Source organism: Catharus ustulatus, chromosome 3 (genome assembly GCF_009819885.2).
Source record: "Catharus ustulatus isolate bCatUst1 chromosome 3, bCatUst1.pri.v2, whole genome shotgun sequence".
Classification (NCBI taxonomy): domain Eukaryota; kingdom Metazoa; phylum Chordata; class Aves; order Passeriformes; family Turdidae; genus Catharus; species Catharus ustulatus.
In genome coordinates, this window is record NC_046223.1 from 11,645,578 (window position 1) to 11,670,153 (window position 24,576).

Here is a 24,576-nt window from a genome sequence, read left to right on the forward strand (position 1 = left end):
CAGTGGAGTATTCACTACTTTTTTTTGTTCCTAGAGAAAGGTATTAAAGTGCTGACAATTTCTATTTGTTTGGTTTTTTTTTTCAGCTATTCTTACAGACAATTTCATCATCTTGTCATTTGAGGACCATAACCAACTCTGCTTTATTCAGTTTACAAAGACAATGGATTCTGCCGATGTAAACAAAAGATTGGAAAAACTCTCTTGTTTGGACTCTAAGGTATAGCTGCCAGCAGTGACTGTGAATATATACATCATTAATCACTCGTGCTCACTGATACTGTATAGCCACTAAATTGCAAACCTTTATATAATTGACCAGAGCAGCTCAATCTCTAAAAATGGCAGTTACTGAAAAGTTAAAAAAAATTAGAATGGCATTCTGAGTTTAAGAGTTAAAATACTGTGCCAAGGGATCCAGATTTCTACTGTGTTTATTTTCAGGCTCAGCCATACATTTGAGTTACCCCTGCTTGACGGATTACCTTGTGTCCATTGGGCAGCAGTAAGTGACCCTTGGCACATTCTTGGCATCTTACAAGCATGAAGCAAAGTCTGTAATGGTAAAGATTTAAGTCAATGTGTTTTACCTCTTGTGTGCTGTGGGCTAAAAACACACATGGTCAGTTACTGTGGCTCAGCTGATGGATACAAACATAAGAAGCTCTGATAATTCAGTCACCAATCTGAGGTCCAAGACTGTTGTAATTCTTTGCAGAGATCTTAATTTCCCCACCAGTTACAATAATGGTGTTGTTGGAAGAGTTGCTTTTAGAATTGAGCCACTGAGTAAGGAATCAAGATATAGAAGCTGAGTTTCTCACCACTGGCCAGCTATGTAGGCAAGTGACTTGGTGCCTCGGTGTCTCAGTTTGCTGGTTACACAGTGAAGATTGAAATACTCCTGTTCTGCAGCCCTTATTGTGGGGGTGTGTCTTCACTACAGTGACAGTAGCAGATGAAAGGTAGCCTAGAGAGAGCTGAGCTGAGCTTTAAACTACCCAATCTGGACGTTAGTGAAAACCAGCTCATCTCAAGATGAATAACACTGTGTCATGGATAGATTGGGCTGGGTAGACATAACTTATTTCAACCATAAGCACTTTGGCATCAGGACACCACTTCCTTAGGTGGAAGTGCTTGGTGCTACAGCAATATGAAAAAAATAATCAGCCAAGGCAATTAACTTTGAACAGTTGAAGTAGGGAAGGGACTGCATCCAATTCACTGCAAGAGTGAAGAAGGGTCAAGTCTTTTCCCAAGAAATGTAGAAAGATGTTGTGAGCAAAAGAGAGAGGTTATATTTATTTCAGACTGGATAAACATTAAAGAAAACAATCTTGTGCTAGCAAATATTTTCCCTTTGACAACCCCTCAGTAATTTATTTCCTCACATAAGGGAGCTTGCACCAGCAACGTAAGTTTTTAAGGACATGTTTAATTTAAGTTTTACCGTAATGTGTTTTAACTTGCTTGGTAGAAATACTTTCTGCTAGGATTAATATCTAATACATTTTCCAGGCTGTTTCAGTTCAGGGCCTCTTTTCAGCAATGGCTTGTGTTTGCAAGATTGATCCAACCTCTATAACGTGGATTTGAGACAGTTCACTGTTCACTGGGAACTGAGCTGATACATAAGTTTACTTTAAAATGCTGTGCCTTGTGCCTGGCCTGTGGCACTCATTGAGGCTGCGCTTTGGGAGCAAGCATGGTGTGTGGTGGGGCTTTTTTCTTAATAGCACCAAAGTTTAACGAAGAAGCTGTGGTTGAGCTGCCTTTGTCATTGAAGTGTGAGGGCCACAGCTCCTGACTTAATGTTTAGAAAAACCAGAAATATCTGCTGCACTCCTTAATAGGGTTGTTAAGTTCAGTTCTTTGCTGACACAGCTGAGCTTCTCAAAACACCTCCATGCTCAATATTAACTTCTCTTTCTCTTGAAATCAGTGGGAATCACTATGGAATATTTCTCCACCAGCCAAAAAAAAAGACATTTGCATTTTTTAATTGAATATTCTTTTATGTGAGGCTTGCTAGTTAGGCAGCTTAATGTAATTTTTATTATCTTCAGAATTGCACCAGTGTGAGACTGCAGAAGGTATTATTCACTTCAGCAATAATATTGTGTCAGCTCTCTGCATTGATTTAGAGTTCTTCATGGCTGATTTTGGTGAAACTTCAAAAGCTGAAAGATCACAGACATAGCACTGGTGTCAGTCTCAGTAGAAAAATAAGATGGTCCTCAATTGCAACTGTGCAAACTTGCAATAGTATGTAACAATATGTAACAATATTTTGATTTTTTTTTAGGGTAAAAAAGGGTTTTGTTCAAGAGAAATTGAATGAGAAAGGTGGCGTGCACTGGTATAGAACTAACACGGGATTAAAATCTGGAGCCAAGATTCAGGAAATTTGATTGTAACCTTCATTTCTGCCTCTGAATTTTGGCGTAGTCTTGAGTATTTATACTCAAATGTAGTATTTGGGTTTACAGTCCCATTTCTAAAATGAAGAAAGTGTTTGTAATGATATAATTAAATTTGTCATATTATCATTGTAATGATAAGCAACCTCACATTGTTCAATGTCCAGGCTGGTGGTGGGAAAAATTGGCAGCAGTGCTAGACTGCCAGAATTCTGTCAGTAATAAGAACAAGTCAACCATGCTTTCCTTCTCAGAGCTTGATATTTATCCTAAAGTTCAGGTTTTTTATGCAATGAGTACCTAAATGAATGAATGAATTTCCCTATACTCTGCCTTTCTAACTGATACCACCTTGAATTTTGTTTGCACTTTGAAACAATAAAGGAAGACTTATTGTATGAATCACTACAGTCTTGGAGACCAGCAAAATAGAAAACCAACTATTATTTTTTGCCTTTTCTCAGTGACATGAGTCCATATTTGACAGTGACATATCTAATGCAAGACATAAAGGTCAACAGAGATTTGTGGCTGTTATGACATGTTGGTGATTATTATGAACAGTTAGCACTAGTATACAGGACTAATTAATACTTGTTGAAGTATTTGTGCTTTTCCAGCCTAATCAATGTGCTGTCACCAAATTAACTATTCTAATTCAAGTAGCAGCTACCTCCTAACTGTTGTGTATATTTTATCTTTACCTGTTAAAATATTTTGACTAGTAAAACACAGGATATTCTAAAACTATTGACTTTTTTCAAGTTTTTCCTGTCTGTGTTTTTTTAATCCATTTCAATTTACTGAGGGAGACAGAACAAGGAGTTAAATGTTTACCATGAGAGAACAACATTGGTAATTACTTTGATTTCAGTTCCTTTTTATGTGTATTCATGGGATGAAGAGGTCAATAATATTATGACCATGCAAATAGAAAAGGGTTCTTTTTGACCATATAAAAAAACAGCAAAGGATTATTAAAGCATTAACCTTGATTTTAATGGCCTTGGTTGAGAGCTGAGATCACAATTTGGATGAGCCTGATTATTTACTAAATACAATACATAAATGCAACGGGTTCTTAACACCCATTGCACTCTGGCATTATCGCATTACTGCCAGCCTTTGTTGCCTTGCAGACAGGAATATGAAAGCAATCTGTCATGTAGTGAGACTGGCTCCAGAAGCATTTCTCTGATAAGAAGACCCCCTGCCCTTTGCTAGTGTCTGGTCCAGTAGGCTTAGCCATGCGCTTAATCCCCAGAAAGTGGTTCGATTATTGCTGACCAGCAATGGCAAGATAGGTTTTTTTTCCCCTAGCTATCAACCTTCCATTAATTCCTTAAGCAGAAATGCGGTGCAATCTATATTTCCTTGGCATGTGTCACCCAGATGGTGCACTGCTCATGTTTTCAAATAACCATGCTCCAAATAACAGAGTTTGAATAATAAATTCCACGAATCCTTCCTGAGAAAGAGGCACAATTCTCCAGAGCTGCATAAACTTTACGCATGATGCTGTAGCTCATCCACATTATGCAGAAAAGTATATGTTCTTTTGCAAAGCGGATGTTTGTGTTTAAATTTCTTAATTTGGGGAGGAAGAAGAAAGATATATGTTTGCTCAAATACTGTAGAATATATTTAATATTTGATTATGTCCTAAACACTAGCCTTAGCTCCGTGGTCAGCTTTGCAGAACTTGTCATTTAATATGGCTAAGCTTAAATCCTGTGTGGAGGTCGATGCTGTCAAGCAACCATGACTGTACATCTTGGTATTGATTGGAGTCATTGCAGTAAATTCCTTCTTAACTCATATTCCTTTCCATCCCAATCCCCTCCCCACAGACAAAAGAGTGAGCATGTCTTTCTGTCTGAGAAGATATTTTTCACGTTTACAGACAGCCTCTATGAAGATATATGTACGCAGCACTCTGTGTATATATACATTCTTTCTCACACATCCAAAGTAAATGCTCCCATTTGCTCCTACCATGCTATTTTATCACCTCCAATATTTCCTGCATTTTTTTCTTCCATCAGATTTCTTATGTTGATATACTTGGACCAGAAGGTAGAAGGATGAAACGTCACCTGGCAATAAACTGTATGCAAGATCTGGTCATTTGCTGGTGGTCAGCAACTAGTGATGGAGGATGGCCTTGGTCTCCTATTTCCTGTCAGAGGGACAGAGCCAACCTATTGCTATTAGGCTGTGCACATGGCAAATTGGAGGTAAAGTGATGAACTGTCTTCTTACATGATTTTTTCAAATTTGCTGAAGAAAGAGCTATTCAGCTTAAATGTATTCAAGCAGATATAAAGAACAGATATGATTAAAACATAAGACGATTATTCTACTAGTAAAAACAAAGGTTTGTTATTTAACAGAGCACCATATTTACTGTGTTTACTATTTTCATATCAAAACTGTCAACCTGAGAAATGTAGCCAGGAAATTAGGTCCTTATCATGAAATAGCTTTGGTGCTGCTGAAACTAAATATAGAAATGTCAGAGTTTCATTAGAAAACTGTAATATGAATTAGCAATTGTAACTGTTGCATGTATGTCTGATGCAATTACAGTAATTTCACTAATACAAGCCGCACCAATTTGACTAAGATTTTGCTCCTAAACCGGAAATGCGGCTAATAATCAGGAGCGGCTAATATGTGAATAATTTTTTGACATTTACAACCTCAGAAGTGCCTGCCAGAGTGCCAACCCGAGCTGCTGCAAAGTCGGCATTTTGCGATTGTTACAAATCGCTACTCTGTTGCACCGCGGGTGGAGCCTGGCTGCCTGCAGGCAGCACGGGGGGCGGGGAGAGAGGAGAGAGAGGTCTTTCCTTCCCTTCTCTGCCACAGCCCCGGGAAGAGACGGGGGGGGCCCCGTGCCGCCATTGCCGCGGCTCAGGGAGGAGGGGAGGGACCCGGGCCGCCCCTGCCGTGGCCCGGAGAGGAGGGGAGGGACCCGGGCCGCCGCTGCCGCGGCTCGGGGAGGCGGCGGGGGGCTCTGTCCCCGCCCGCCGCTGCGGGAGTGGGGTGGGCTCCGTCCCTGCCTGCCACCACAGGGCAGCGCTGGGCCGTGGTGACCGAGCACAGTGGCCCCGCCGAGCGGCAGCGCCGGGCTGGGCTTCCTGGCCCCGTCAGCAGCCCCTAGCGGGCCGAGCCTGCACAGCCCGAGCCGAGCCAGTAAACCCCGCCCTGCCGCCGTTCTGTTACTATTTGGCAACTTTGTTGCACGCGGGTCCCCGCTGCGAACGACAGAGCGGCTTATACTCGGGTGCGGCTTATTTATGGACAAAAACCAAAATATTTGCCAACACCCAGAGATGCGGCTTATACTCAGTGCGGCTTGTATTCGTGAATTTACTGTATTTTACATTGTCTGCAATGTTAACTGATAGGCAATTTACATCTCTTTCAAGTGTTTTTCATAAAATATTAGCTATGCCCGGGTGATGGTTAAATTTTTGTTATGGGTATTGGTCAAATCAGGGACTGATATTTTTCTCAAAGGAAAAGGTAAAACTCCCCATCTATAGGTGGGAATGTAAGCTATGAGTTAGGACAAACCTACAAGCTGACCCTCCTCCTAACACCTGCTTAGCTGACATTTATAAGCAGATATTTTCATTAATGTTACTTAATTTTTGTCTCATCTATTTAAGAATATTTGAATCCAATTGGTTTTGTTAGGTAGAAATATAAACTGGAGCTATGTCGGCATTCTGAAAGATCCAGAGCCTGAATTTAAAATTTAAAAGCTTTTCTGGACTAACATCTTGTATAGATGCTTCTGTATTTGGAATTTTATTTTCAGCTCATCTTTACCCTCTTCTAATATAGACTAAAAAGGCACTGACTGTGGGAGAAGAGCACAAACTCGAGGATCAGCTGTGGAATAGCTGTTCTGGATTAGCTATTGCAGACTATTTCCCTGTAGGGAAAACCCCTAAGTAACACTTAGGAATAAGCTACTCTTACAAACAGCATCTTCCTCTCTTTAATTAGGGAAGATGTAAATGTTTTAATGTCTTGGAACTATTACTTTGATAACTAATATTCATTTAAGTGAGATTCTTTTCCCTTGGGATTTTCTACCTATTGAAAGTGAAGAGAAAAGGTAGCTGAGACAGCTTTTCTCTTCTTATTTCTGTCATTAGTCACTGTAGAATTGAAGTTTAAATTACCTCCAGCTCTGCCTTCTTTACTTCTTTTCAATTGACCTCTCTCCACTTGCGGTCATCTTTGACTCATCTCTCTCCTCTGCCTGATCTACACCTGCAGTTCTCCATTCCCCCTGCAGCTATGCCAAATCACATAGAAAAAATTACTCTGGGAGCTAAAATGTGAGACTGTTCTTTATAAGCTTTTCCAGCTCTTGCCAGTTATTGTGAAACTTCATCCTCCTAACATTTCAGACCTTATTTTGTGCCATGACTTCTGTATGTCCAGGTTCTGAGAGCAACTTTCCTGTGCCTATTTTATTCTTTCCCATGTCTTCCAGAAATCTCCCTAATGCCACCATAGCAGTTTGCAGTCTCTGTTTCCTGAGATGGTTTTTAGAGACTCTTTCCTTTTAAGAAATTAACAGAACTACCCTATCAGTTTAAAGCTCTCTGTTACATTTTGGTTTATAATATGTTTTTGGGAGGTTTCCAAATCACAGCATTCCCTGACGTCTTTCAGTATACCTTGTTTTATCCTTTTCTGGTTTAAACTCTAGTATAACCCCAAGCACATCACTAGTGCTTTACAGAATAGCGATAATAAACATTCTCTGAGGCTTTAAGCTTAAAGTCATAATTTTAATTTGGCCCATATTGTAACAGAAATGTAAGAAACTTCTTTTTAAAAGCAGCACTGCCAAATTTGACTGTTCAGTTGTTTTCCCCTTTCTGATTCCTTGCCTGTACTTTTCTATTTTAATTCTTAGATCCTCAGAGGAATTTTATTTTCCTCTATTTATCAATAACGTACCAAGCACTATGGCAGGGCTATGGAAAAATCAGTCATATATGAGTAACAAACTGTCTTGCTGGTTGTCAGTTAGGCTGTTCAATGTACTCAGCTCCTGGATGCTCAGGAAGGCTCATGTCACTCTGCCTGTACACTTAGCCTACATGTCCATGATTAGTCATCCATGGTGGTGTTTGCTTGAGGTTTTTTGTTTGGTTTTTCTAGAGTTCCTTATGGGCAGGGATTAAATTCCTGTGCATGGATGGGAGAATGTCATAACCCAAAAGCCCTTGAATTAGCATCAACCCCCAGTCTGCATTTAACTGAGGTGCATTTTTCTCCTACAGTCTTGGAGGGGACTTTAACTTAACACCTTTAACTTCTGAAGGACATTTCATAGCTTGTATGTGAAAAAAAGCATAGTGAGCATTTCTAGACAGATTGTAAACAGGTCAGATACCACAAAAATACAGGAGTTCTGTAATCATGCTTATTTACCTTTCTTTGCCTCTAATCCCTTGCCCTTTGTAGTATTCCTCAGGTATAGATTTGAAATAAAAACTGGACATGCCATTGTTATTTGTGAAAGTAAATCCATATTTATAATATTAGTCCAGTAATATTAATTTACTCCCAGTGAAAGATTATTCTGAATACAAGAAGAATGAGAAGCATGAACTTAGTTTACAGCATTTATCAGAAAGAAGTGTAGTAAAGTAATACCACCAACATTTTACTTGAAAATAGTAGTATCAGTTGGATGAAATAGCATTATTATCTAGAATTAGGAGAAAAACAGAAATTGCTGAATAACAAGACCCTAAAGAGGTGTTTGGCATGTTGGGTTTATGAAACCAAGCCCAAGGAAATGAGTGGGTGCTCCCCACAGCCATCATCTCAACGCTGACCCAGAGAAACCACCAGCTGCGGCCAATCCTGCTGCTGGGGCAAAGCAAAGGCAAATGGATACTTACATGGTACTGCTTCTTGCCTGGAAGAATTTTCTGAGTGATCTTGGCTGCCCACCAGAAGAGTGCTTATTAGAATAAGGACAGGAATAGCTCTGGGATGAGACAACTCAAGCCCTCATCATGATCATCACCTGTAACTACACGTTCTGTGTTGGGATGATTCACACTGCACGTGGAGTGTTTGGGATATTGTGTACTTCAGCAGCTTTTCTATTTAGGGAAGGAAACACATTTTACTTTTTAAACACACTAGAAAATTGATTTTAATTTTGCCACATTGCTTTATGTTTTAGCATTTACTACTATTTAGGCTACAGGTAACCACTATTCTTCTACAAACAGAAATAATTTTTTCCTTGCAAATCTTGACTTATTTTACTGATTTTCTTTTCTAAGATCAGTGTTTACTGTGTTGAATGCTGTGAGATTTGGTGAAGAATTGTCCCTTGAAGAAATAAAAGTGCTTTTCTCTGTAGCATGTGCCCTTACTTCGGTGTGCAATGCATGTTGCTGCAGGAGTCCTTGTCTGTTGGACCTTTGTCTGCTTTCCTGTGAGCATGGGTTTCCTCCAGTAAACTCACCATTCTCTAATTCATTTATTTATTTAATTATTGCGGGTTTGTGTGGTTTATTTTGTTTGGGGTTTGTTGGGTTTTTTAACCTTCAAGTACCAATGATCAAAAAATGTTATTTAAATTGTCTCCCTGTGGAGATAATGCTGGCGTTTTGATTTCAAAACCAGAAGAGGAAGCTTCCAGAAATTATTTCAGACAATTTACTATGAATAATAGAATCTGATGTGAAATCATCTTTGGATTAAATGCTTTGAGAGAAAGTCATGTTAAAATCAACATGAACTTTATTCTGCAAACACAAATTAACAGAAGGTGCTGATGCCAGGGCTCAGTTACTGTAGCACTTTGCATTTGTCTTCACTATTCTTATTTTCACTCCATTTAGTGCTAGTGGGAATGGCTGAAATTATACTTCAACCTTGTGGAAAAAATAATTTCCCTGAGAGAGAATATTATTTTTCTTTCTCCCAAGAGATAATATTTAATAGTTATTTTCAATAGTTACTGCACATTGTGCCTCGGATTCGTGAAATAAGCACAGCAGATCTTGTCTGTGGGAGCTGTCCTACAGTTACTGGAGTGCTCAGAAAAACATCTACCCTGTGTGTCTAAGTGGCTGAAATATCTCTCACACACATACAGCAAAGAATGTGAAATCCTCAGTGTCGCATTGGGTTAGAAGTTCAATTAATAATACAGGATAAAGATGATTATGATAAATTTTGAAAGAAAATAAGAGTAAGTGTTTGTTAGAGATCTAAATAATAAGATTGCATGTAGGTCTGTAGATACAATTAGGTCAAATAAGTAACCTAGAGTAGGAGCCTTTCATTTTTATTTAGAAATGTTTTAAAATCGGGGTTTTTTTCCTTTCAACTTCACTATTTTACTCTGGCGTGCACCACACTTCCCACTTTACATTTCTAATTAAAATGTTTGTTGCTATTTGGAACCTCACTGTGTGAAATTAAATAAGCACTTTTTTAACATCCATAAAATAAATCAAGCATTTTTTTTCTCATCTGAAAGACGCACAATTCAGTCACAACAAGCTAATTTCTCTGTTTCTTTTGTTTTCTTTTTTTCATCTGCCTGGTAAGCCAATTTTCTGCTTAAAAATTACTGGTTAGAACTCTTACTTGTTTTGCAATGTGGACTTTATCCTTTCTCAGCACTCTATGCAAAATACTTCAATTTAAGTGTTCAAAGATTTTCACTGAGAAAAATGATACTGCCCACACAAGCTAGCACTATTATTTATCTCAAAACATAAAATGAAAGAGAGTGTTTTAAATAGCATAGCAGGCCTCTTACTTACAAAGATTAACAGATTCCTTTATTTGGATTGTTATGATTCCTGGCTCTAGGATTTGGAAACCTGGCATGTTTAGCATCCCTCATCCTGCTGATGAACTGAGGCAGAGTCCAGGGCAGTACTGCAAAGGGAAAACAATGTAAATGTGCAGTAGTGGTGCATGACTGCTATATTAATAAAGGAAATATGTATTAATTATATGGACAGTATTTAAATGCATGTACTATATTTTTTGTCATTCATGTCATGAAACTTTTAAATTTTTTAATTAATGTATTTATTTTAAGGAAAATAATTGATTTTACTTCATGCAAAATACTTTCAGAAGTCTTTTCTTGAAATCCAAGGCTAAGTGCTTAGTCCAAGATTTATGGCAAGTATTTAACATTGAATGAACTGTACACCCTGCCTTGTCATACTACAGCTTTGTCTTTTCAGATCCACTACCCTGTTCCCTCCTCCACAAATCTGACACTTGTTCTACTAATTTCTGAGGAAACTCCTCCAGCTTTTGCTTTCCCATTCCATAAGCAAATGTTTTGTTAAATGTTTTAATGTCACCTTTTAGGGTTTCAGAGAACTGCTGCTCATCAGGAAGGAATCTCAGTGGATTCCGTTAAATGGAAAGCTGAAGCACTATATGCACTACATTTACTACCATGTGTCTACTTGCCAGACAGAAAAACAATTGGCAGAATACCATCTTCTTGGGAAAAAAGAAGTTTTGATTATTGGACTTCTTATCTTTCAGAAGCATTATCTTAGCATTATTAACATTTCTGTAGTTGTGTGTCTCTGCTTTTGTTTTCCAGCTAGTGGCATGAAGAATGAATAATAAAACTAATTTCTAACAGAGAAACCCAAATCTTCCCTCTCAGATGAAAGAGAATGTTCATTTTTCCCCTTCAGAATGCTGGATACCAGATACATTCAGCAGAACTGGAACGCAGAACAAAGAGGTCTCTTGGCTTCTCGGCACATGAGGCCACTGATGCATGAGAAGCAGCTTATCTGTTCCAATCTGAGGAGAAATGTTTCTCTTGGTTTTGGCCAGAATTTGAACAACAGTGTCTAGAAAGGTTTCCTTTAAGCCTTACGTGTTTAAACATTATGCCAAACCTTATCTTCTGAAAGGCAACAAAGAGTTTCTTTCCTTGCAGGAACTTTAGAATTGTGTTATATGCAGTAACCAGGCCTATCCTAGACTTCATTTCAAGGATTTGCCCTCAAAACTATGTGAAGCTAGGGATGCTTCTCATCTCAAACCTCATTAGATTAGTCTTCAAAATGGAAGATTTTACTTCCTTTGAAATTCAAGGTAGTGATCATAATTTTGTCTTACTTTTCCTCTAAGAAGGCAGGACAAAATGATGAATTGGGTACAATTTACTTGCTGACTCTCAAGCTATCATATGGCAACATTTATTTTTCTGTTTTCCTGCAGTCACTCCTATGGAGTTGTAAAATCCATGTTTCACATATTTTCTTCTCTATTGCCTTAACCTTCATGGTCAGTCTCTCTTCAGAATTTAATAGTGCTTTCAGGCTCTCATCTCTCATAGGCCTGATTATTGTGTGGATCTTCATGACTTTCTTGGAGCTCTTGAAGTGTTGTCCAGAGAAAAGTACTGGTTTGGAGTGAAAATATGTAGCAGAATAATGCAGTACATTGAAACTTGCCACAGGAAGACAGAAATGTGAGTCCCAGTGAGCCTCAAGGCTCATTTCACTGAAGTTATGGAAGCTTTGAAGACTTGCTTGAGCAAGATTTCTGTTTCACACATTTGAAAGAGAGCTACCTGGGTCCCTATGCATACTCCTAGGGAAAACCGCAGAACAAACAGAAACGCTTCACTTTGTCTTTATTTGGGGTTAGAGAACTCTGTGGTCACAGTAATCCTTCATCCACAATAACCTCTTTTAGTAGTTTCCTTGCCACACAATTTAACACCCTAATAAACACACTTCAGCAGTTCCAACATCTGCACAGTAGCCACTGCAAGGTGTTGTGGGCATAAAATGACTAGCTGCAGAAGCTTAGCCATTAGTGAGGGAATGATTGAGGTGCGAAAATGTTTTTCAGACTATAAAAGTAATGCAATTTTTTATTTCCTCTTTGATACATATTTTCATGGATCTCTGTTGAGATTGGTTAATGTGGTTTTCACAGGTTGGATGCATTGGTGTCTGCATCACGTGCTTTGGTATTAAGTGGTTCTTTGCACGTCCCTAGCTACTCATGTAAAAGATTTTTTTATTACTTGTCATCTGATTTTCAGCCAGAGAATTGCAATAATCCTTTTTTTCTTTCGAGTGAGAAACCCTTTTGCTGACAAAATAAATAAACTGTCAGAACAAAACATCCTAATCAGTCTGATCAAGGTCCCAAAAACCTTGTTTATAAATTTATCAGTTACTTTAGAAATAATGGGTGGTATGCAAAAAAAAAAATCTGAATTTCTTATTCTCCTTTAGAGGATGACAGGCTAAATTGCATATTCAGTTGGTCTGGTGATCTGTGGAAATCAAATTTAAATTGCTCTTACATTATGTGCGCCTTTCTGTTTTCACCCTGAAATTTCTAGATTTCCTTCCTCATCTTCTCTCTGCCTTTTAATCACATTTTTTACTCCCTTCTGTGTTTTCATACAACGTGGACTCAAGGGGCTTCCAAAAGTTGTGGCAGGTCAGCAGCTTTAATTTACAATATGGAGATTGCTGTGGGTATACATGAGGGCAGGATTTGGCTCAGTTTCACATTTTCCTTTCACTCATTATTTCTGCGTGAAAAAACACCAGCAAGTTTCTGACTGACTTCCACTACTCTCACTGTTCTAGAGCCATGGGTTTTCTCTCTATTTTTTATTAAATGGCTTTTTATAAGCTCATCTGTAACCTATTTGCAGCAGATTTTTCTCCCACAGTTTTCCTGCTCAAATCCTGTGCAGCACCTCTCATTCAAACCCATTTATCATAGTACATAAACCTTCACTAGTCTCCACTGCTGCTTCCACCTCTTAAGGGTACTCCCATGTTTCCACACTAGAGATTCTTGCTCTTTGCCAGCTGCTGTCTTTTTATCACATTCTACTTTTGTGTTCTTCCTCCTGCTCATTTAACTTTCAAGTACCCTGTAATGGTCCCCACTTTTCTACTATCACAAATTCATTTTTTCTGCATCTAAAACTGTATGGCACTGAAGAACATCTACCACCTACTCATTTGGCAATGTGTGGTAGGTGCTGTTTTAACATGCCATTGTTTCTACCACTACAGTGTAATATTTTCTGTTACCATGGCCCAAAGCAAATGATCAAAAATCCTCTATGCTCGAGGCTCAGAGTAACTTACTATAGATTTTTCTAGTAATTTTGGGATTTTTACCCCAGGTCACTTGTGAATAATTAGTTATTCTTTTACATCAGTCCTTTCTTCTCTTACCATCACTGTTAGTACCACCCCTTCTTTTATCTTCTGTTCTGCTAACCTGTTACCTAGGTCCAGACAAGGAAATATGGCCCAAACTCTATTGCAGAGTTTTTTTAATCAAATAGTTTAACCTTTTAAATGTTAAAAGAGTAGATTTCAGAGCTCCATTTCGAGAATGCCTGTTTGTGACTGACCTATAGGAAAGCACATTTGCAGCAGTGTATTTTTAAGAGTAAATCCTACAAACGAGTACCAAAAGGCTGTGGATTTTTGCCAGGTGCTGAGTTACATCCGCACGGAGTGGGACCCCCTGGATGCCAGGTTCAGCTCTCTCCAGCCCCAGCAGGTGCTGACAGTGGAGCACTCGGTGTCTGCAGCCAAGGAGCCCATGGCTGACAGCTGTGTCTACAAGTGTGGCAGGAATAGAATCCAGTGTGCCACTGTCACCAGGATCTCCCTGCCATCCAGGGCCATCAGCTGCTGCAGGGATGGCACAGAAGACAAACTGGTGCTGGGCTGTGAGGACTCCTCAGTGGTTCTGTACGAAGCCTACAGCCAAGTGACTCTGCTGGGCCAAGCAGAGCTGCTCCCTGCTGTCATAACCTACCACCCCTCTGGAGCCATGCTGGTGGTTGGCAGCTCTCAAGGGGAGCTGCAGCTTTTTGACACGGCACTGTCCCCAATTAAAATTCAGCTCTTGGCACAGGACTATTCACCTGAGGCAACTCTGCAATTCAGTAAACACTGTGAGGTGTCCACCAGCCTCATCCAGATCCAGTGGGCTGCTTCTCCAGGTGCGTTTCCAAGTCCTGACAGCATGGATATTCATGATCTTTTGTTGGTTAGATTGGATAAAGGACCCTTGGGAGTGCTTCAGTTTAAACTTGGTAAGTTACTAATCACATCTGTTGAACCTTGAACTGTCAAAGAAACATCTGTATCCCACAAAGGTTTGGAACACCCTAATTTTAGGTGTATGAGGCCATAGCCTTATAAGCAAATAGTTCCAATGATATCTGAAGATACCAAGGAGTTCTTTATATTCCACAATAACTTCATACCTTTCTTTTCCTATTCATAGAATAGGACCCTCATCTGCTGTCTGATCAGCATTCCATAATGTTCCTCACTACTTTAATAAAGCATAACAATTTTTCCTCTGGAAAATTAATTTAATCTGTAGTATAGACCCTTAATAATTGTATTAATTTTGTAGTAATAATCCTGTAAGTTAAAATAAACTATATGTAATAGTAGAATAATAATACTATTTTCTTTACCAAATTTTTTTTTTGCAAGTATGATTTATGTTTGTCCAGTATTTTGTTTTTCCTGGCTTTAGTACATGAAGTTGCACCTTTGTTTTCCTTTGAAGGCTTTCCAGAGAAGAAGAATGATTTTCATAACCTTCAGAGAAGTTTGGTCTCTCAATTAATTTGCAAGGAGTTGTGAATAAAAGAAGTAATAATGCTAATTTTAGAATTTGTATAGCACTTCTCATTTTAGGTGAGAAGAGACTTTCAAAGAGTAAAACCACAACTAACTTCCTTTTACAAGTAGAAAAACAAGAAGCAGTAAAGAAAAGCTAAAGGGCTCTCCAAGAGTTACACAGTGGCTGAACTAAGAATAAAACCCCTGCAGTGGCTCATCAGCGAGAACTGTATTCATTTCATTCAAGTAAGGCAAGTTACAGTGATGCAAGCCCATTGTGAGAGCTAAAAAAACAATCATGCTTAAACCCTCTGACTCCCAAGGCAATGTTTCAGCAGGGCAGACAGCCATCCTGGAAAATTTCAGCATTTTGCCCATTGTTGGTCCAAGAAAACAGGATTACTTCTGTGGATCTTTATGGGAGTTTTTAATGATTCTTTTGTATAAAGCTATTGAGATTAGAAAGAAGCCTTTTTTATATTAAAAAAAAAACCAAAAACTAAAAACAAACAAACCAAAACCAAACAACATACCAAAAGACTCAAAATAACAACTTAGGTGATAGTAAGATTTGAAAATCTACTTTATTTCTTTACTTAGTGAGACACACATGTACTTTTGTGGGGAAAAACCAAAATTACCAGAGACCTAAAAATTTGAAAGACTGAATTAAAGTTTAACTAAGTGTGCCGCTGCAAAAAGGTAAATTAATATAATAGAATGTCAGTAATAAAAAAATGTTGAATTGACTTATAGTTGTGTAGATTTAAAAGAGCTGATCCAGATTATTGCAGTGATCCAAAAAAAAACCAATTTAAAAACCTGTTTACAGGTTATCATTTATGTTGAGATAATTAGCTGCATTAAGTTCAATGACAGGTTTAATAGTTACAGAGTACCCCAGAACACTAATTATAGCAACTGTTTGATGGTTTTGTGCATGTTGTCCATTAAGAAAAAAAAAACAACCCTCTAAATTATCTCTGTCCTGATTTGGTTGGATGGAGTTGAGCAGGAGGCACTCTACCCACCCCTACCTTGCTTTTCTTCAGTCCTCCCTGGTGAGGCTTTCTCACAACAGCTTTCCAAAATGCACAGCTTTCCCTTTGCTATCTTTAGCACATTTATGTTCTTACCAAGGCAAGCAGGCTCTCAGTACAGGGATTTAGAGGCCTTTCCTGCTAATTGCCAGCTTGTAAACTTAATTGGACTGTCTCCCTGGGCACTGTTCCTAAATCAATTAGGCAGTGAGTTGGCTGTCACCTCTTTTTCCCAAGCGGGTTGCCTGGAAGCGCACCACCCAGGAGAAGTCAAGCATCCAAATGGGAAGATGTTGACCTCTACAGCTGAAAGTTATCACATTTTAAAATTCATTCTGTATAATTACTGTAAAATCTCTTCTATGAAGAAGGCCAAGCTCTCTCCCTCTTTGTAGTCCACCATGCAAAAATATGCTACTCTCTATTTCATCCTGGTGTTCAGCTTTACACCTCATCTCATCAGTTTGCACTGTGTTGATTAGTGAGTCCCTCTTCACAGTCTCAGCAGTTTTTAGTTTCTGCTATGTATGAAATAATGAAGAACAAATAAATAATTAAATGCAATAACAAATTATAATAAAAATTTAGGGGCTCATGACAACAAGACCCAGACAGGTGTTCAGGACTGAAGTAAAATCCATGAGTGACACATTGCTTGGAATTGTTTCCCACAGAAGTATATTAAGAAACTATGTCAGTGAGAATAGGCAAATATGTCTTTAACTTCCAGGTACATTAGGGTTTTGGACTGGTTCTGTGAATCTCCATTATGTTGTCTATCCAGATTTATTTCAGGAAAAAATTCATGTTAAACATACCCTCAAACACTAATGGCAAATATTTTTGGTGTCTAATGCCAAACTCATTTCCAAAAGCGGTTTCTTGTCATTGCTGTCAACCCAGATCTTGGATAATTACAAATGTGGTGCTGGTGCCGGTGGTTCAGCATTGCTGGCCTCTAAAGGCATTTTAAATATAGTATCATATTCAATTAACATGAAAATAAATGTTTTCACATTGCTGAGAGGTTAATGTGGAGATTGCCCAGCTGCTGTAATGTTTTAAAAACACTGAACATTTAGGAAGAATAAAGTATAGCATAATTATTAAACATTAACAAGTTAAACATGGCTGTTACCCAGCACAATGTGTGTGTCCATAGACTTTAATACATGCAAATAGAAGGTGAAATACAATAGAAAACCTTTCTTGAATGATGCTAAAAAAATTAAGTACTTCTCTGTTACTAAATGTAAATATGCAAGGTTTTTCCACAAAAACATCAGTTCTCTATATGCAGGTTCTCAGCAGTTTACTTCTCCTTAAGCTATATTCAGATGTTTTCCTCCACTTGTTTTCCCCTCACTTCTTATTTCACATCACAAACAGTATTCACAACAGTTATGAAAGTTTTGTGAGGTGTGTTTTATATGTAACAGATCTGCTTTTCTCTGTTACCAGGCTTTGTTTTCCCCAGCCAGTCCTATGGTTTTAATACCAGTATTGAAATTCAGCTTGTTCCCTTGCTCATCAGAACTTTTTCCATATGTTTAGTTTCAACAAACAACATCAGAATATAAATTGAGAAAATTAAAAACCAAAAACCCTAAATGATGTTTTTATTTGAAGAGAGAGAAACAGTAAATTTATTCTGTCTCTTTCTAATATTTGGAGGAGTACTGACAAAGAGTACTCTATCAGAGCAACCCAAAGTGAGCAGGAGTTGCTAAAGTGCCATGTGTGGCCGATGTCACACAATCATTTGGTTGTCAGAGACAATAAATAACATTACTTCCTGCAGCTTTTTAGTCACCTTTTCTGTTTGGAAGCTGACATGTACGAGTCAAGAAACTTTTGTGTGGCAAACTTGTTCTTGATTTCATGTTCAACAGTAATTCAAAGGTCTGTAGTATCAAGTTGTTGATAACTTCCATGGTATCCCCTCAGAAAAAGTGCTCCACTTAGAGAATATTGCCAGACTAGAAGGAAGTTCCAGAGCACTTGCAGTATGGAGAGTAATTAAGAGTTGCTTTGAGGTTGGAACTGCTCTACACTTGTATGCGAAGACACATCTGTGTAAGACAAGTGCTGGGGTTTAGTGTTGTCCATCAGTATTTCCCTACAGGAAGGAGATGCTGTGAAAGGGAATCTACCTTACAATAGTAATAAACTACAAAAAAACCTATCCTACCTTGTCTAAGCCAAACTTCATTACGTGATGTTGTCACCAGTGACTTTTGGCTACATTCATTCAACATCCATGTATGATGATTTTTGTCTTCTGTCCAGTACTCTTAGTCTAAGTACACCAAGATAGTAAAAATATTTAAATGATATTTTAAAAATTAATACTGAAAGACATCAAATTAATTTTAAATTGTGGCAATTATTTTTAAATGTTCTGAGAAGAAGTCAGCTACTGGTTTACATACTCTGTATCAAGGTATAAACCCATTATCTCTGCCTGTAATATTTCTTGTTAAAGGTGTGTTCACAAGAGGACAACTGGGCCTTGTGGAAATCATCCACCAGTACATTCGTTATGATGAGATACAGGAGGCAATTAATGTCCTGAGCACCATGAACTGGAACACAATGGGTCAGCAGTGCTTTATCTGCCTGAGTGCCATTTGCAACCACCTCCTTAAACAAAAGCTTACACCAGCAAGAGAAGGTAAGAGACTCTTTGTATTTCTAATGGATATTTGTGATGTCTTGTTAATTCGTGTGTGGATTATGACAATGTGTTTATTGACTGTATGAAGAAGACAGTAGTGAGAATCCAGACAGACAGATTATGGTGCCTCATAATCACATGTCATTGTAGACAAGTAATTTCAATAAAATCTGGACCAATGCATTGACTACATTTTAGTTTGTATCAATAGTGACACTAAAATAATGCACACTGTTATGGTATAGGCATTACTTAAATAGCACTACCATTATATTCCGTAACTTCATTACATTCTATAAATTTAGCTTATGTCACAGACAAAGGTTAGTTAATAGAGGATTGAAATATTTGTGTTGTATTCATGCTGAGACAGCACCAACTTAAGGAGGGATGTGTTCCTGCAATGGTGACAAGAGATTTTAGTATGTTTTTCAAGGTGCTTTCAAAGGGTCATTCTTTCATTACAAGATGCAAAGGCCTTGAATACACTATCCTCTGCTGCCTCCTTTAGGATTAAAGCATTTGTCCTCACTGTAATCTAACCCCCTGCAGTAGTACCTGGGGTCCCTCAGAAGAAATTATGAATTTTAGGTTTAGCCCCATCTCTGCTGAAGCCTGGTGTGGTGCCTTCCTCTTGATTTGCTGTCTATCTTGAAACTCAATAGACTTCAAGACTTGAAGTGCCTTGATTTAGTGAAGGTGTTATCCTCCAGTCTAGCAGGCAGACAGCTGGAGACCAGGCATCTTTTGTGGGAAGAGAAAATACTTAGGATTCTGGTGTGTTTGATGATAGAAAAACTCCAAGGTGTCCTACATTGCTGCCAAGCCATCAACTATTCTGTTTTGTGGGATCTGATTTTAAAAATCTCTGTGTTGCAAACACAACATATAGACTCTAAATAAAGCATGCTTTCAAAAAGGACCTGTGAAAAGGGCTGGCTATGGTACTCTTCTGAAAATATGTACATTATAAACAGATGTCTGTGTGTCTTTCCCCCATGCAGCTTCCTAATACTGTTTAAAGCAGAAGGAATTTTATTCCTTCCAGGAGTTATTCTATCTAAATCTAACGAATTTGGCATGGTAATTTGTTTTCTTTTTTATTAACAAAACCCAGTGGGACCTTATATTTATAGTGATGGGGCAGTAATCTTTGAGATCTTTGTCATGCCTTCAACATCAAGCTGGGCTATTTAATGAATGTATAACTGCTAGTAGTCACTCATATTCCATATGGGTTGAAATATTTCAGAAGCACAAAACATGCTGTCAAGAAAACAGCAATGGCAAGAGACTATGGCTTGATTTTCTATTTTCATCTAAATTGGCTTCTGCTTTGAAAGAAAATACCTTTAAAATTCGACTTACCTTACTATCTAGATTGGAGATAACACAAAACTGATTTACTAACAGTTTGCCTGTGTAACTAACACAGTACTATTAGCACATTTAGTGCTATCAAGCCTAATAAAATCAAATGTAACAATGCTTGGAAGTGAAGAACCAATGTCACTAAACACAAGAATGCCTAGTTCAAACAAACATTATTAATGGCAAATCAATAAGATTCTGTCTGCCTAATGAGACAGTAGGTTATATTTTGCTTGTAGAGCAACATAAATATACAGCAAATATATATATATATAGCAAATTCTCCCTTTTCTACCTATAAGACCTTGTACTACACTGTTAACTCTCAAGCAAAAGTCAAAGAGCATAAATATATATTATTGATCATTTAATTTCCTTTCAGCTAAGTGTGTGAGACAGATAAGTACACTGTATGTTTACTTGTGTTGTTTACAATTTTGTATTAAAAATGTGTAGAAAAATACCTAAGAGCTTGAGCTGTGGAGTATAGCAGTCAGAAAGTATTTAAAGAAGAGAGAACTTGTGTAACAAAAGGGCTTTATTTTATTGATTACAAGGGAGGTTATCCTCTTTCCCACCACTACGTGCTGTCAACCCCTTAGGGTTTCTAGACCCTTTTATTTAAAATTTTTAAAGAACTGTGGGCCAAAGGAGGTTCCTTAGACCTCAAGGCCATCACAAAGAGGATTCTGTTACCTGCTGACCTAACACAATAATCCCTGAAAAACTGAACTCACTTGTTGTTTGCCTAAGACGACAAAGACGATTTGAGCTAATTGAGACTTGATTTCTACTGGACAGTCTTGTTCACACTGTGTTAGTCTCATGAGTCACTTTTAGTTGTAGGCTGCTGGTGAGAACTTGATGTGTTACAGACTTCCTTATCCTTTTGATAGTTTTTGTTGCTCAAAGTCATTGTCAGCTTTGCCTCCAAGCCAAAGTTTATATGCACATTTCTGTTTGTACAATCTGTCATATTTTAATTTCATCTGTCCTACAACAACATCACATTTCATCACTGTTTGAGGAATTTGACTGACTGCAAACATGAGCAACCTGTTGTAATTGAAACTAATTCACTTGTTTCATTGCTGCTGTGTTTGAATTCCACAGCACAGCTTGAGGCAAGCCTTGGAACCTTTTATGCTCCAACAAGGCCTCTCTTGGATAGAACTGTGCTGGAGTACAGGGACCCCATCAGCAGATATGCAAGAAGGTTCTTCCACCACCTGCTCAGGTGAGTGACAGTTTCAACTTCTATCAACTTAAAATTAATTGCGTGTTTCAATGACTACCTACTTTAATGTGGTTGGTGTTTTCCAAGAGGACCACCCCTGAAAAAAATGCATTCATTGTTAAAGTTTGTTTAACTTGCACTTCGTTCCTTTCAAATAGAGTAATGCAGATAAAGTGCTATTCAGAGCTCTTCTGTCATCAATACACTTAAAATTAATCACTCTTTCCCATTTAGCTTGATAAAAGAAAAGATAACATGCTTCTGAGAGATTCACCAACTGCTTGCAGATTAGCCATAGAAAGAACTTACAACTGAAAAAACTCTGGGTTTGAAAAGATGGTAGAGCACAAAAGAGTGCTGCATGGTCCAGCATCAGACCATGAAATCTGAACATTTTGTTATTCTCATCTTTAAAATTCTCATATATAAACATGTTCCAGTAATTTCCAGTGCCATTAAAATAAGAGGAAAAAATGCAATATTGAATATGTCTGTGAATTATATAGAATCATAGAATGGTTTGAGTTGGAAGGGACCATAGAGATCATCTCATTCCAACCCACCCATCATGTGTAGGGACACCTTTCACTAGATCAGGTTGCCCTGAGCCCCATCCAACCTGGCTTTGAACATCTCCAGAGACAGGGCATCCACAGCTTCTCTGGGTAACCTGTGCCAGTGCCTCACCACCCTCACAGTAAAGAATTTCTATTTTATGCAACCTGAATTTCCCCTCTTTCAGTTTGTAGCCATTACTCCTTGCCCTACCACTGCAATTCCTGACAGAGTCCCTCTCCGGCTTCCATGTGGGCTCCTTCCTGGCAGGTTGCTATGAGGTCTTCACACAACCTTCCCTTCTCCAGGTTAAGCAGCCCCAACTTCCTCACCTTGTCTTCACAGGGAAACTGCTCTGATATTAGACGAGAAATAGTAACAATTTCATCAAGAATTTATAGTACATTGGTTTATTGTTGTACAGTAATTTCACGAATACAAGCCGCAGCAATTTGACAAAAATTTTGGTGGAAACCCGGAAGTGCGGCTAATAGTCGGGGGCGGCTAATATGTGAATAATTTTCTGACATTTACAACCCCAGACATGCCAGCCAGAGTGCTGAGCCAAGCGCCTGCCAGTAAAAGCCGGCATTCGGCGATTGTTACAGTGTTGCTGTGTTGCCCTGGCTCCCTGCAGGCAGCACGGGGGGCGGGGAGAGAAGCGGGAGAGCTCTCTTCTTCCCTCCTCTGCCGCAGCCCGGGGGAGGAGGGCGGGGGGGCGCCGCCATTGCTGCAGCTTGGGGAGGACGGGGGGGGGCAGGGGGCGCCGTCATTGCCGCGGCCCAGGGAGGACGCAGGGGGGGCGCCGCCGTTGCCGCGGCTCGGGGAGCCGACGGGGGGGGGGGCACCACCGTTGCCGCAGCCCGGGGAGGACGGGGGGGAGGGGCGCGCCGCCATTGCCGCGTCTCGGGGAGCCGACGGGAGCCCCGCGCAGCCATTGCTGTGGCCCAGGGAGGAGGCGGGGTGCTTTGTCCGCGCCCGCCACCGGCGCCACGGGCGCGGGAAAGCTCCGTCCCCGCCCGCCGCCGCTGCCGTAGGAGCGGGGGAAGCTCCGTCCCTGCCTGCCACCGCGGGGCAGCGCCGACCCGGGGTGACCGAGCCCAGTGGCAGCGGCGGGTGGCCCCGAGCCCAGTGGCAGCGGCGGCCGGCCCCGAGTGGCAGCACCGGGCTGGGCCACCTGGCCCCGTCAGCGGCCCCTAGCGGGCCGAGCCTGCACAGCCTTAGCTCAACCAGTAAACCCTGCCCTCCCGCGGTTCTGTTACTAATTGCACGCGGGTCCTTGCTGCGAACAACAGAGCGGCTTATATTCGGGTGCGGCTTATCTGTGGACAAAAACCGAAATATTTACCAACACCCAGAGATGCGGCTTATACTCAGTGCGGCTTGTATTCGTGAATTTACTGTATTTTTTTCAATCCATGATAAATATTGATATGCAGCAGTTTAACCTGTTCACAAATATAGCTGTGATATTTCCTTTGAGAATTATCCAGTGGGTGAAAATAAGGAGAAATTACCTTCTGAACAATGCAACATTTCTAACATCTTGTTGAGAATGAGTGCAGACGGACATAGTGCAAAGACTTACAATGCACCCTTTTGCAGTCACTCATCCAGACTGTATATACATTGTCTGCATGGGCAAAGAAAGTTACTTTGATAGCAGAGAATATTCTTTTTTTTGAAATCCAAAAGAAAAGTATTCTTTGTTGTCTTATACATTTTGAGTCTGAAGAGGATCATCTTTCTGGTGAACAAGTCCATTCCAGTGAGGAAATTATTCCTTGTAGAAGAATAATCCAATATTTGCATAATATGTGTCAGTCTTTCACTGGAGTTTTCCTAACACATGTGGCCACAACAGTGGGTACAAACTCTGTTATTACCTTTCTCCTAGAAACCAGCAGAGAAGATGTTATGGCAGTGGCCAACTTGTCATGGCCATGGGCCAGTTGCCTGCAGAGGACAGATGCAAGAAAAATGCCTCAGAAATTGCTGAGAGGTGTAACTCTAGTGCTCTTACATCTGCAGGAGAAAGGTGTATTCCTTCTGACTCAGGATTTGCTTCCAAGTGCTAGCAGGCATGCAGAGGCATGGGGCCCCGGCTAAGCTGCCAGCCCTTGAGGCTGCAGCTGAAACACTGACTCAATCCTCCTAAAACAAGAACCTTAATTTCAGAATGCTGCCTGGACAGCATGGGGCACAGCAAGAGGTGTGCACAAGAGTCTCCTCATGTCTTTCACCTCTCACTGTAGAGCAGCCCTTGAACAATCTAGTTGTGGCAGTTTTTGGAACAAATGTGTTATTTTACTGTTTTCCTGTTTTCAAAGGGATTTGTATTCAACAAAATCAAAGTGATAGGATCATGTGATTGCTGCAGAACAGATGGTAATGCTTAAGGCTTATTTCAGAAGACATAATCTAAGTACAAAATTAAATGTTCAAATATGGGAGATTTATCTGATAGAAAGCAAGGAAATGATGTTCAGAGCTGATCATTATTGCATTAATGTGACTGTGCCTTAATTGGTGTTTATTTCCTTTTAGATGTTTTCTTAAGTGTCTAGAATGATTTAAATGTAGG

General features: G+C 39.5%; 1 protein-coding gene across 3 annotated transcripts in view; it reads left to right on the top strand.

Annotated features, from left to right (window-relative positions):
* LOC116993576 (WD repeat containing planar cell polarity effector) overlaps positions 1 to 24,576 on the top strand; it is a 157,939-nt gene that overhangs the window by 67,475 nt on the left and 65,888 nt on the right. For 2 of the 3 annotated variants that reach the window (XM_033054358.1, XM_033054359.2), the window contains exons 9-13: positions 87 to 220; positions 4,469 to 4,660; positions 13,959 to 14,568; positions 18,638 to 18,826; positions 21,314 to 21,437. In XM_033054358.1, coding sequence (XP_032910249.1) covers positions 87 to 220; positions 4,469 to 4,660; positions 13,959 to 14,568; positions 18,638 to 18,826; positions 21,314 to 21,437 — 1,249 coding nt within the window. The remainder of the gene's footprint in view (positions 1 to 86; positions 221 to 4,468; positions 4,661 to 13,958; positions 14,569 to 18,637; positions 18,827 to 21,313; positions 21,438 to 24,576) is intronic. The other variant, XM_033054360.1, reaches the window with a different exon arrangement.